General features: G+C 45.3%; 1 protein-coding gene and 1 long non-coding RNA gene across 5 annotated transcripts; both read left to right on the top strand.

Annotated features, from left to right (window-relative positions):
* The first annotated feature begins 233 nt into the window (after window positions 1-233).
* On the top strand, window positions 234-4,078 carry LOC130456496 (uncharacterized). The gene is made up of 2 exons (XR_008915457.1): window positions 234-665; window positions 3,234-4,078. It is a non-coding gene; the product is annotated as an uncharacterized LOC130456496 (long non-coding RNA).
* A 475-nt stretch (window positions 4,079-4,553) lies between these two features.
* On the top strand, window positions 4,554-13,246 carry SPMIP9 (sperm microtubule inner protein 9). Of its 4 annotated transcripts, none has more exons than XM_056813090.1 (4): window positions 4,554-4,630; window positions 5,229-5,258; window positions 7,396-7,488; window positions 12,386-13,246. In XM_056813090.1, exons 2-4 carry the CDS (start codon window positions 5,244-5,246, stop codon window positions 13,133-13,135), a joined length of 858 nt encoding a protein of 285 aa, XP_056669068.1. In that variant the 5' UTR covers window positions 4,554-4,630; window positions 5,229-5,243; the 3' UTR covers window positions 13,136-13,246. The 4 variants fall into 4 exon arrangements, 2 of the variants coding, with proteins under 2 accessions (XP_056669068.1, XP_056669065.1); XR_008915455.1 differs by lacking the exon at window positions 12,386-13,246 and adding an exon at window positions 8,256-8,502 and having other exon boundaries at window positions 4,577-4,783; XM_056813087.1 differs by having other exon boundaries at window positions 4,577-4,783.
* The last annotated feature ends 223 nt before the right edge of the window (window positions 13,247-13,469 follow it).

Here is a 13,469-nt window from a genome sequence, read left to right as displayed (position 1 = left end):
CCATTATCCGGATGAGAAAATCGATATCCGCCGCCGATTGCAAGACCCAGGAGCGCCCCACACAAGTGTCTTTTTCCCTTTACACCGGAAGACTTTTCCCAACAGCGGAGCGACGGCTTCCTCTAGGACCCCCTCATCGGAGAAAGCTTGGGACTGCCGGCTCCGTGGCCCCGCCCCCACGGCTTATTTCTATTGGAAGAAGATCCGTCGCCCCGCCCTCCCCAGCACAAAGACCCGCGCCGTGTTTACTCGCTTTCTGGGTGTCAGACTCGCCGGGAAGGCTCGCTCCTAATTAAAGGAGTAAGTGCTTTAATCCCTGGCCTGAGGGCTTCCCATGGAGCATTAGCAGAATTAAGAAGGAAATGGAGTGTAATCCCTTTAATGTAAGCCTGCAGTTTCACATTTCGGAGAAGAATGTCCTTCGGTGATTTCACGGCTATTAACACGCCCAATCTGCATACAGTGTCACGCGGAGCAGCCCGATTCGCCCTCTCTGCCGTAATTAGCGGCGTGGGCAGTCCGCGGCATCCTGGGACCTCGGGAGGCTGCGCTGGCGGGAGCCCGAGCGAGGGGACTTGGCTTGGGACGCGCATCTTCCGACCACCAGCTTCCCCGGCCAGCCTCGGCCACAAAAACTAGAGCTGGTGATTTTAGGCTGCTTTAAGGTTTGTGAGGGCAGGTGGGTGGTACAGTGGACCGAGCACCGGGCTGGGGATCGGGGGCTCAGCTTCGGGAGTTCAGAGCTGGCCTCAGAGAAGCTTACCGCTGGGTGCGTCAACCTAGTCTTGTTTGCCTCAGTTTCCCCGTCTATAAAATTATAGGAGCTGGAGAACCACTCCAGGATCAGACACTTACTGGCTGGGCAGGTCAACCTAATCTTTGCCTCAGTTTCCTCATCTGTAAAAGAAGCTAGAGAACCACTCCAGGATCAGACACTTACTGGCTGGGCAGGTCAACCTAATCTTTGCCTCAGTTTCCTCATCTGTAAAGGAAGCTAGAGAACCACTCCAGGATCAGACACTGGCTGGGCAGGTCAACCTAATCTTTGCCTCAGTTTCCTCATCTGTAAAAGAAGCTAGAGAACCACTCCAGGATCAGACACTTACTGTCTGGGCAGGTCAACCTAATCTTTGCCTCAGTTTCCTCATCTGTAAAGGAAGCTAGAGAACTACTCCAGGATCAGACACTTACTGGCTGGGCAGGTCAACCTAATCTTTGCCTCAGTTTCCTCATCTGTAAAAGAAGCTAGAGAACCACTCCAGGATCAGACACTTACTGGCTGGGCAGGCCAACCTAATCTTTGCCTCAGTTTCCTCATCTGTAAAAGAAGCTAGAGAACCATTCCAGGATCAGACACTTACTGGCTGGGCAGGTCAACCTAATATTTGCCTCAGTTTCCTCATCTGTAAAAGAAGCTAGAGAACCATTCCAGTATCAGACACTTACTGGCTGGACAAATCAACCTAATCTTTGTTTGCCTCAGTTTCCTCATCTGTAAAAGGAACTGGAAAACCACTCCAGTATCTCTGCCAAGAAAAGCCCAAATGAGTTCACAAAGAGTCAGATATGACTGAAATGACTCAACAACAAAAAGTTGCTAAGTATTTTCAAATGTATATTTATTTAATATACATTAACTCATTTTAGGTAGGCAAACGTTTCCTGACATGAAGTTCAACTTGGCTTCTTCATGACTTCCTATCCGTTGCTCCTGTAGTCCTGCCTTCTAGAATCAAAGAGAATAAATCTAATCTGTCTTCCACATGACTATCCCTCAAATATTGATGGCCCCTGTCTTATCTGTCCCAACAGGTATTCTCTGTAGGCTTAATAGCTGTAGTTCTCCCCACTGATCTCCATATGGCATGAATTTGAAGGCCTTCACTATCTTGGTGGCCTTTCTCTGGCCTTACTTTGGCTTATCATTGGTCCTCCCAAAATATGGTGCCCTGAACTGGACAGGGTTCTTCAGATGTGTTCTCAGTGGGAAAAATCCTGTAGTCTTATCTATCACATTCTGATTCCTGGGTTGTATTCACTTTTTGGCCACCATGTTATATTCATATTGAGCTTGTGGTCCACTAGAATCCATATAACTTTTCCAGATAAACCATCTTGTACTTATAAGTTAATCATTTGAATCCAAGAATAAAACTTTCCATTTATTCTTCTTAAATTTCATCTCGTTTGGTTTAACTCTAAGATTCTCAATGAAGCAGCACCCTGTGCATCAAGGCTATAGCAAAAGCCTGGGTTTTGGAGAACGAGAAGAAAATGGCCTCTTCCATGGCTAACTGCCATTTGTTAAGATGCATAAACAGGAAAAAGTAGCTGGATGAATTTAGAATGTCAGGAGCATTTGAAAATGTGGACCTTAGAAGAGGCAGCTGAGTAGAGAGAGAACCAGGCCCAGAGAACGGGGGTCCTGGGCTCAGATGTGGCCTCAGATACTTCCTAGCTGTGTGACCCTGAGTGAGTCACCTAACCCCCATTGCCTAACCCTTAACCACTCTTCTGCCTTGGAACTAATACGCAGTATTAATGGTTGAATAATAATTTTATGAAGTTATATGGTTGCCAATATTTGTTGTATCTTGAGTGAGACATTTACAAATATTTACAAAATGAAGAGGAAACAATAAAGTAGAGAAATGTGAAGAGGTTAGAGAGATTATCTATCTTAATCCAGACAGAGATGAATTATCTCTCAACCAGAAAGGCTGGTGGTGAGTAACCACTTGACCTCCTCCAAGATGGAAGCTAGTCTCTCCAGAAACTAGGAAAGGAGTCAGCCTTTCACTCTCTCAGGAAGTCATCCAAGAGTCAGAGTCCAAGTTGAAGCTGAGCTCCCAGCCCCTGATCCAAGCTGAAGTCTCCAGCAAAGCTCCTTCGAAGACTATCTCCAGAAGACACTGTCTTCAGACTATCTTCTCAAAGACAATCTGCTCTGAGGGAGTTTGGGCTGGCTTTTATGGTGCTGAAGGTGTCAATTGTTATCAAAGGCTTCTCAAGGTGTAACTCTTATCAAAGGATTCACAAGTTTCTGGAGTTGTCACCCATTTTAGTGACTTGGGAACTCCTCCATCTAGTTCAAGCTTTTTGTTGGTTCAGTCAAAAGGTAGAGGAGAGTTAATCCTGTCTTCAGTCTAGTGAGGTACTAAGTGAGGGTACTTAAGTTAGCATTAACTCAAGATAGACAACAGAGTAAAGAATTCTCTTTTGCACTCTTCCAGGCCATCAAAGCCCAGTGGCAGGACCAAAGTCAAGATGACTGTTGAGGGCCCAGGACGTCTTTGATGTCTGACCAGACTCTAAGTACTCCTCCATGGCACTCCGCCACCTCCATGGCCCTTTGAACCAAATGTTCTCATCCCCATTCCACTGGGGAAGTCTTCACGCTCTCCGGGTAGATGCCTTCCCAAATCACGGATGGTTTTAAGACCTGTCAGTTTACCTTTCACCTGGTTTAGCTACCATATTTTGGACTCTGTAAGCTACCTTCCTTTTGGAATGAGATCAGACATGTCAATTGAGGCAACATCCATAAAGTGCTTTGTAAGCCTTTGAGTTATTTGATTATATTATGATGTTAACAATATATTTATTATCTTAAAAACAATAAATATAATATTATTAGTAACAATTATTGTTATCGTACATGATTATAGATTATATTCAATTATATATCATCATATTACTATTAGTATAAATAGATAAGTAAATATTAAACCAAAGGTCAGTAGATTTTATGTTTTTTGACCTGTTAGATCAGAAAAGGGACCCAAAAGAAATTTCAAGGGACCACAAGTGTTTTGTTTTTAGTATCAATTCTAACTTTATTCATTTATTTACCACTTACACATAATGACACATTTCGACGTAAGTTTTCTGAAGTTTTATGATCCAAACTATCTCCTTCCCTCCTTCTCACTCCCCTCCCAGAGCTGGTATGAAGTTCTATGTGGGTTATACATGTATTATCACACAAAACACATTCCATAGTGTTCATTTTTCTAAATGAATAATCTTATAAAATCAACTCCCCCAACATAAACCTAAATAAACAGTTGGAAACCGGTCTGCTTTCTTCTGCATTCGGACTGAACAGTTCTTTGCCTGGAGATGGTTAGTGTTCTTTGTCCTCGGCGCTGAGGGACCACAAGCGTTAAGGAGATCACTGAGCATCCCTGTTGGGGATGAGCACCTTCGGCTTCCTACATGGCCATGAAAATGGAAAAGGGGGTGCCTTCCTGGGAGGAAGGAGCAGAGGGCCCATCTGGGCCTGTTTAGAGTTAAAGGGGGGGAAGGGGGGCAGCAGCCTGGGACCTTGGGCTCAGTTTAGTCAAGTTTTAGGGGCTTGGTATTTTCCCAGCGTTTTCAAGTCAAGTCAGGAAGGAGGAAAAGGATGCACTTGGCCAACACACTCCTCATTGTTGGTGACTTTGGGCCCCGTGCCTGGGAGCCTCTCAGGGCCCCCAAATCTGTTACCCCTTTCTGGTGTCTGGTCCCAGTGATATTCTCTTTCTGATGTCACAATGGCGGGCTCTGTTTGTCTCTATCATAGATACAGCCCTTTTGAGCTAAACAGATACCAGAGTTTCCTTGGAGCACGGCCACACCTAGCACACAGGTAGCCCCGGCGCCTCCCCATCCTCCCCAGAACCAGGCATTCTTCTAGGGGATTCTCCCCTATCAGCCCCATTCCAGGGCTGGTCCCTGCAGGCTCCTTGGTCCAGTTGGTCGTGCCTCGTAAGACCCATCTTAGCACTCGAGATCCAGGCAGGTACGCCTGGGCTTTGGTGGACTGGTGGAGGAGATGGGCGGCTGGGATAGTCCTCTTGGCTCCCTGGTCACTGCCCTCAGGGATGGAGCTGTCTGCCTCCACACCAGCTCAAGACCAGGGCTTTCCACCCACCATCCCAGCTTCTGATTACATAACTGGAATCTTATCCCACTCATCATCCCTTTGACCCTAAGCCTTCCAGGAACCGCTGGTCCATCTCTGAGCCCTTCTGGCTAGTGTCCTTCCTGCTGCCCACTTCCCAGCTTCCCCGATGCTGACCACCCACCTGCCTGGACCTTCTCCCTTTGCTGGAGAGCTAAAGTGGTGGAAAACTGGACAGGGAAGGGGGGAAGCCAGGGAGGGGCTGCTTAGTTAGGATGGAAGTGGGCTTTTCCACCAACCTCTGGCATTTTCCTACTTGTTATCTAACTGATTTTCTTCCTAGGGATTCTCGTTCATCATGTTTCCTGGTCAGGTGAGCTTTCAGGATTTTCTTTTCCCTTTTGTTCAACTATCTTGGGAGGTCATTGGGAGGTAGCTTTCCATTTCTTACCTAACCTTTCGGTTAGGTGGATCCTGAAGAGAGTAAGGATAAAAAAACAAACCACTCAATTATGGGGACCTTTGGAAAGTTTCTTGTCTTCTCCAGGCCTCAGTTTACTCATCTGTAAAAAGAAGGCGTTGGATTAGTAGATATTAATAGTCCACATTTATATGATACTTGGAAGATTAAAAAAAAAATCTTAACCCATTGCTTAGCCCTTGTCCTGCTATAGAGTTGTTTCTTGGACAGAAAGTAAGGATAAAAAAAACAAAAAAACCCAAACTCAATTATGGCAAGTTTCTTGTCTTCTCCAGGCCTCAGTTTACTCATCTGTAAAAAGAAGGTGTTGCATTAGTAGACATTCATTAACATTTTATATTTATATAATTCTTGAAGGTTTGCAAAACATTTACGAGATATTCATCTTCACAGCAACCTTGTGATGTTGGGGCTGCTATTATCCCCTGTTTCAGATGAAGAAACTGAGGCCAGAATGGTTGTGATTTGCCCAGAATTACAAAGCTAGTAGATGGAATGGTTATCCCCCTTCTTTTTTTTTAGACCCTTAATTTCACAGGCCTGGGGCACTCCCTCTGCTCTGTGAGAAATTATTCCTCCTAAAGCAGGTTGGTACCTGCTGGGCAAATTGTAGTTAGAGAGGGTTGTTTAAAGCCCCAAGGAAATAAAATGACTTGCCCTGGGTCACACAACCAACATGTATCTGGTAGGACTTGAACTCAGGTCTTCCTGACACCAGAGCCAGTTCCATAGCTGCCATTCCATGTTGTCTTTCTCTAAGTGCCATTCCCATTTTATAGATAAGAAAACAGGCTTTGCCAATGGTCATACAGAAAGAACTAAGGATTTGGAATTTGACTACCTGAGTTTGAATCCTGACTTATTAGATGTGTGATATTGGGCAAGTCATTTGGCTTCTATTTCCTAGAAAATGAGATGATTAGATTAGGTCATAAAATCTCCCTTTAGACTTGATCAATGACACATGTAAAACCCAGTGGAATTGCACGTTGGCTATGGGAGGGGGAGGGAAAGAACATGAATCTTGTAACCATAGAAAAATATTCTAAATTAATTAAATAAAATTAAATATTAAAACAATTAAAAAATAATTTCCCTTTTAGCTAGAAATCATTCAATTGATCAATATTTGTAAAGCGCCTACTATGTACCAGGGATTGCACTAAGTATTGGGGATTCAAAAAGGCAAAAGATAGTTCCGGCCCTCAAGCAGCTCAAAATCTAATGTAAGCTGATAATAAAAATTAATAAATCAATGATCCTAAGTATCAGACAGGATTTGGGCCCAAGTTCAGTGTTTTTCCTACTGTATAGATTGTTTCTTAGGAGTGAAGAAGAGAATAAGCATTTCTATAGCACCTACTATGTGCCTAGCACTGTGCCAAGCACTTTACAATTATCTCATTTAATCCTTTCAACCCTGTGAGAGGTAGGTGCTATTATTATCCCCATTTTTAGTTGAGGAAACTGAGGCAGGCAGAGGGTAAATGAATTTCCCAAGGTAACACAACTTGGAAGTGCCTGAATCTTCTAGGCTCATCACTCTATCCCTTGTGATAGAGTGCCAGCTGCCCCCATGGGTGGGGAATAGACTTAGGAAAAAGGATTGTTACAGTGTCTTCTGGTTTTCCACCATTTCATATCTGTTATGCCATTTAATCTTTGCAACAATGCCTATGACATAGGTAGTACAGGTATTCTCCCATTCTACAGATGAGGAAACCAAGACATAGAGGAACCAATACCTCTTAGCTAGTAAGTGTTCGGTGCTGAGGCAGGAACACAGAACTTGTGATGGGGGGTATTTTTCCTTTATGCCATGGCTACAGTAAGGAGGAACTGAACAGTAATAATAGAAGTCAAATCTGGCAGCAAGTAAAGTTGATATTTCCAATCAGTAAATTAATACAATAAACACATATTAAGTGCCTACTGTGTGCCAGGCACTAAGATGTGGAGAAACCATGAGGCGGCATTCCGCTGGAGGGGGATTGAATGCCAGTAGTCTTTCTGCTCTATTGTCCTGCAGGCACCTGTGTCTTTGAGTATGTACAAAAGTTCCTACATGGCCGACTTCAAAGACTTTAGCAATTACCAAATACCCTGGAAAAGTCCTGAGGAGGTGAGTGGGCCATCCAAGGGTTTGTTCAACCCTGCTTCCTGCCTCCCGCCATCTTTGATCTTCTTGTTCTTTCATTGAAATAACCATCCAGTTCTCATCTCATTGGGAATAGGAGATGAAAGTGAGGGAAGGAAGGAAGGAAGGAAGGAAGGAAGGAAGGAAGGAAGGAAGGAAGGAAGGAAGGAAGGAAGGAAGGAAGGAAGGAAGGAAGGAAGGAAGGAAAGGAAGGAAGGAAGGAAGGAAGGAAGGAAGGAAGGAAGGAAGGAAGGAAGGAAGGAAGGAAGGAAGGAAGGAAGGAAGGGAAAGAGGGGGAAGGGAGGAAGGAAGGAAGGAAAGAAGGAAGGAGAAGACAGGAGGGAACGAAAGAAAGGAGGGAAGGAAAGATGGAAGGAAAAAAGAAGGAAGGGAGGGAGGGACGAAGGAAGAAGGAAGGAAGGAAGGAAGGAAGGAAGGAAGGAAGGAAGGAAGGAAGGAAGGAAGGAAGGAAGGAAGGAAGGAAGGAAGGAAGGAAGGAAGGAAGGAAGGAAGGAAGGAAGGAAAGAAGGAAGGAAGGAAGGAAGGAAGGAAAAAGGAAGGAAGGAAGGAAGGAAGGAAGGAAGGAAGGAAGGAAGGAAGGAAGGAAGGAAGGAAGGAAGGAAGGAAGGAAGGAAGGAGGGAAGGGAGGGAGGAAGGATGGAAGACTCATGTGCCGGGCAGTCTACTTTGGGAGCAGACAGGACTTGGGATTTCAGAAACAGAAGCACCACCATGTTTTCTTTGTAACTGAGGGAGACTTGGTCAGCTGCAGAGAAGGACTGAGAGCAAACAGTTGGGACATGAAGGGAATAAAAGACTTCTGGGATGGGACAAGCCACCAAATGAGAGTCAAGAAGCAGAGTTCTCACCAACATCCTATAGCACCACAGGATTCATGGCTGGATCTTCAAACAAGATTTATTTCTTTGAAATACTTTACTGTTGAAACAATGGAGATCACTTGGATTAAATTCCTTCTTTCAGAAAGGGTAAAAAAATGATTTTGACAATCACTTGTCAAATCAATTGAATCAAACATTGATTCATTACCTACTAGACACTAAGTAATACACTAGGCACTAGGGACTAAAAGGAGAGGGGAAATCCCTGCCCTCAAGGAGATTATATTCCAACTGGGGGCTGAGGTTCAGGGACCAAGTGAAAGATGGGAAAGAGAAAAGGTAGCAACAACCCTGATGGAAGTAGGGTACCTGGAAGGAAGCCACATCAGGCACTCAGACACAAAGAAGCAAACTAAAGGCAAGTTTCTTGGGACTGAGAGGCAAAGTTTTGGCTTGAATCACAGGGAAACCAGTCCAGAGCCTTGGAGACAGGTTGGCAGGATGGGCAGTGAGACTGAGAGCTAAAATAGTGAGCTAATGAACTTTCTCATGCCTAAGATGAGGACTGGTCTGAGTCTGGGACGGGACAATAAAGGGGACCTAACCACAAAGGTTAAAGGGCAATGAGTCAAAATGCCACAAAGGTATGAAATTTAGATCTAAAAGGTGTCTTGGGGGACAACAAGCCCAATTCTTTTCCTTTTGTTGAGGAAGAAATTGAGGCCCAGATCACATAGAAAGTAGCTGAATTAGTATATCAACCAATTTGAGTCTTGTAGCTCCAAGTCCAAGGCTCTTTAGACAGATTGTAACATACAGATGAATAGCTTACTTTAACTGTAGAGCTACTGTACAAGAATCAGTCATGATCAACCGTGACTTAGCTGTTTTGCATAATACAGTTCAAGACAATTCCAAAGGATTCATGATTAAAAAAAATGTTCTCCACCTCTGGGGAGAGAATTGATGAGCTCTGAGTACAAATTGGAGACTATTTTTTTACTTTTTTTTCTTTCAAAATGGCTAATATGAAAATATACTTTGGATGGTATAACAGTATAATTGGTATCATATTAATGGCCTTCTTAATGGGTAGGGAAAGGGCTGGAGGGAGATAGAGAATTTGGAACTCTAAACTTAAAAATTAATACTTCCTTACCTCCCTCCCTGCCTTCCTTCCTTCCTTCTTTCCTTCCTTCCTTCCTTCCTTCCTTCCTTCCTTCCTTCCTTCCTTCCTTCCTTCCTTCCTTCCTTCCTTCCTTCCTTCCTTCCTTCCTTCCTCCCTCCTTCATTCCCTTCCTTTCCCTTCCTCTCCCCTCCCCTTCCTTTCCCTTTCTTCTCCTCTTCTCCCTTCTCTCCCCTCCCTCCTTTCTTTCATTCCTTCTCTTCCTTACCTTTCCCTTCCCTTCCCTTCCCTTCCCTTCCCTCCCGCCCTCCCTCTCTTCCTTCCTTCCTTCCTTCCTTCCCCCCTCCCCTCTTCCCTTCCTTCCCTCCCTTCTTTCCTTCCTTTCCTTCCTTCCCTTCCCTTCCCTCCCCTCCCCTTCCTCTCCCCTCTCCTTCCTTTCCCTTTCCTCTCCTCCTCCCTTCTCTCCCCTCCCCTTCCCTCCCTCCTTTCTTTCATTCCTTCTCTTCCTTACCTTTCCCTTCCCTTCCTTTCCCTCCCTCCCCTCCCTTCCTTCTTCTTTCCTTCCTTCCTTCCTTTGTCTTCCCTCCCCTCCCCTTCCTTTCCCTTCCCTCCCTTCTTTCCTTCCCTCCCCCCTCCCCTTCCTTTTCCTCCCTCCCTTCCTTCCTTTCCCCCTCCCCTCTTCCCTTCCCTCCCTCCCTTATTTCCTTCCTTCCCTTTCCTTTGTCTTCCCTCCCCTCCCCTTCCCTTTCCTCCCCTTCCCTCCCTTCCCTTCTCTCCCTCTCTTCTTTCCTTCCTTCCCTTAATTACCTTTCCCTTCCCTTCCCTTCCTCTCCCCTCTCCTTCCTTTCCCTTTCCTCTCTCCTTTCTTTCATTACTTCTCTTCCTTACCTTTCCCTTCCCTTCCTTTCCCTCCCTCCCTTCCTTCTTTCCTTCCTTCCTTTCCCTTTCTTCCCCTCCCCTCCCTCCTTTCCTTCCTTCCCTTTCCTTTGTCTTCCCTCCCCTCCCCTCCCCTTCCCTTCCTTTCCCTTTCCTCCCCTCCTCTCCCCTCCCTTCCCTTCCTTCTTTCCTTCCTTTCCTTCCCTCCCTTTTCCCTCCTTCCCTCCTTCCTTCCTTCCTTCCTTCCTTCCTTCCTTCCTTCCTTCCTTCCTTCCTTCCTTCCTTCCTTCCTTCCTTCCTTCCTTCCTTCCTTCCTTCCTTCCTTCCTTCCTTCCTTCCTTCCTTCCTTCCTCCCTCCCTCCAGATGATTTCCATTATGACTTTTTTTCCTCCTGCTTTAAATTGATCCCTTGGTAGTTTGATTAGTGTGGCTCTGAACAAATAGTAGCATTATCATTTATATTGGTTCAGTCACTATTTAGCCAATGTTTCTGCCGTTAGGTAGACTTGTCTTAATTTCTATTAAAAATATTTTAGTTTTATTTATATAGTTCTCTAGTATGTATTGATGGCGAGTAGATCCTCCAATATGGCATACATTCAGTCATTCTTTTAAATGGAATTTTTCTTCACTTCAGGCTGGATTTTGTTGGTAATGGACAGAAATGATGATGTTTTACATGGATTTATTTCATATCCTGTGACTTTGCTGGCTATAGTTGATTCTCATGCTCTCTAATAAGCCCTAACATCTGCCCAAAAGCAATAGGATTGTTCCTTCTTTGCTTCTGTTCATTCCTTTAATTTTCTTTTTCCTTGTAATTACTAGAATGCCTTTATATTGTATCCACCTATTTGCATATATATTGATTAGGATCTGTAAGCTCCTTGAGGGCAGGGACTATTTTTTTAAGCACTTTACCTTCTTTAGAATGGATATTGCATACTGGTTCCAAGACAGAAGAGCTTTGATAAGGGCTAGGCCAATTCCGGTTAAGTGACTCCCCCAGGGTCACACATCTAGGTAATGTCTGAGGTCAGACTTGAACTGAGGACATCCCATCTCTGAATCTGGCTCTCAATTTACTGAGCCACCTACCTGCCATGAGGGCAGAGACTGTTTTTGCTTTGCTTTGGAACCAGGGTTCAAACCTTGCTTCTGACCCATATTGGCGGGGTGATCCAATTAATCTCTGTCTAGGCAACTCTTTCAAACTGGGGAGAAGCTGGACCTGCACTGATGGAGAAAGGCTTCCTTACACTAAGGAAAGCAATCTTCTGGTCCTTTTCTTTTACAGACGAGGATGCCAAGGCTCAGAGAAGTTAGTGTTGGAAGAAGTTGGTCAACTCCCAACTTGGGTGATCTAAACCTCAAGACTATTGGTAGCTCCACTTTGTCACACTTTCCCTCACTGGAGACCAAGGGGCGGAGAGCTCGGTGGGACCCAGGAGGGTTTGGGGGCTTTCTTCTCCCCTGAGAGGACCCCTGTTCCCTTTTAAAGCTCTGTCAGTCAGTTAGTCAACAAAAGCAATTATTAATCCTTGGTCTGTGCCAGGCACTGTGATAAGTGCTGAGGATGCAAAGAAAGGAAAACCTCTAACCTCATCCCTGCCCTCAAGGAGCTTCCATTATCCATGGCAAGGGAACATGTACAAGATCTTTACGGAATAGAGGGGCCATCCTAGATAGAAGGAGTCAGCACGTGAGGGGAGAGGGGAAAACTCCTGTACAAAGGAGGGCTTTGAACAAAGCCTTAAAGGAAAGGCACAGATGAAGAGGGGCAAGATTGCAGGCATGGTAGATAGCCAAGGCAAAGACTCTGAGGTGGGAGATGCTTTGTTGTGTTTGAGGAACAGCCAGAAGACCATTGTGGTTGGACATGGAGAATGTGTGATGGGCTGTGAAATGTAAGAAGACTGGAAAGGTAGGAGAGAGAGTGAGGTTGTGAAGGGCTTGTGGGCTCCTGGGAAAAAATAGGGAAGTAGGTGAACCCTCCCTCCTTTCAGCCTCTGATTTGTATTTGCTTTGGTTCCACAGCAAATCAGGGTTGAATCCCAGTTACGGATAAAAGAATTTTGCACGCCTGGTGTGCGTGTACCGGCAGACTTGCTGGCCAAAGGATACCCAACTGCCAAAGATGTCCAGGTGCCAGCACAAGGCTTAGGTCCCCCTGTCCACCCTGACTTACAAGTCCAGCAGCCTGGAATTTACCACAATCTGGCCAAAGGATACCCAGCTGTCAAAGATGTCCAGGGGACAGCACAAGCCTTAGGTCCCCCTGTCTACCCTGACTTACAAGTCCAGCATCCTTGTTGGACAGAGTCTGGAATTTGCCATAGTCTGGCCAAAGGATACCCAGCTGTCAAAGATGTCCAGGGGACAGCACAAGGCTTAGGTCCCCCTGTTCACCCTGACTTACAAGTCCAGCATCCTTGTTGGACAGAGTCTGGAATTTGCCATAGTCTGGCCAAAGGATACCCAGCTGTCAAAGATGTTCAGGGGACAGCACAAGGCTTAGGTCCCCCTGTTCACCCTGACTTACAAGTCCAGCATCCTTGTTGGACAGAGCCTGGAATTTACCATAGTGATTATAATCCTTCCTCGGACCCAAAAGTACAAGAAGGATCCCAAATCAGATATCAACCTAAGAGATTTCCCAAACCAATAGAATTTAAATATCCACTTCCTGATCTTGGTGGCTACAAGGACCAGCAGGACCCACTGTGTCCTTCGGCGGAGGGACCTGTCCTTTATCGATGGGGACCCGAGAAACCATTTTACGGATAGTGACCTTGAGAGCCCAACAGAAAGCCAGTAGGAGAATATATTCTGCAGCACTCACTGTTTCACTTCCTTGGAATGTGGGGGTCAGAATGAAAATAAACCTTGAAAGTGTAACTCATGGCTTCTGGTCTTGCATTTCTCTAGGTTGCCCACATGGACGCTATCACCAGTATACCAGGACTGGGATGCTCATCACTAAGGGAGGGCTATTAGAATGGGAGGCAGGATGTGTGTGGGAAAGAGGGCTGACTCTGGATTTGGAGAACAGAGAACATTCTTGGCTCTACTCTCCATAGGACCTTATGTTGTTGTTTGACCTCCTTAAAGCCTTTTTTCT

This window comes from Monodelphis domestica, chromosome 1, assembly GCF_027887165.1.
Source record: "Monodelphis domestica isolate mMonDom1 chromosome 1, mMonDom1.pri, whole genome shotgun sequence".
NCBI lineage: Eukaryota > Metazoa > Chordata > Mammalia > Didelphimorphia > Didelphidae > Monodelphis > Monodelphis domestica.
The sequence above is the reverse complement of the archived record's forward strand: the minus strand, read 5'-3'. Positions and strand labels throughout refer to the sequence as shown.

Excerpts from the sequence above, each read along its gene's own strand:
- SPMIP9 (XM_056813090.1), top strand. Across the intron at positions 7,489-12,385 it reads CCTGGAAAAGTCCTGAGGAG|CAAATCAGGGTTGAATCCCA; the intron begins GTGAGTGGGCCA and ends TTGGTTCCACAG.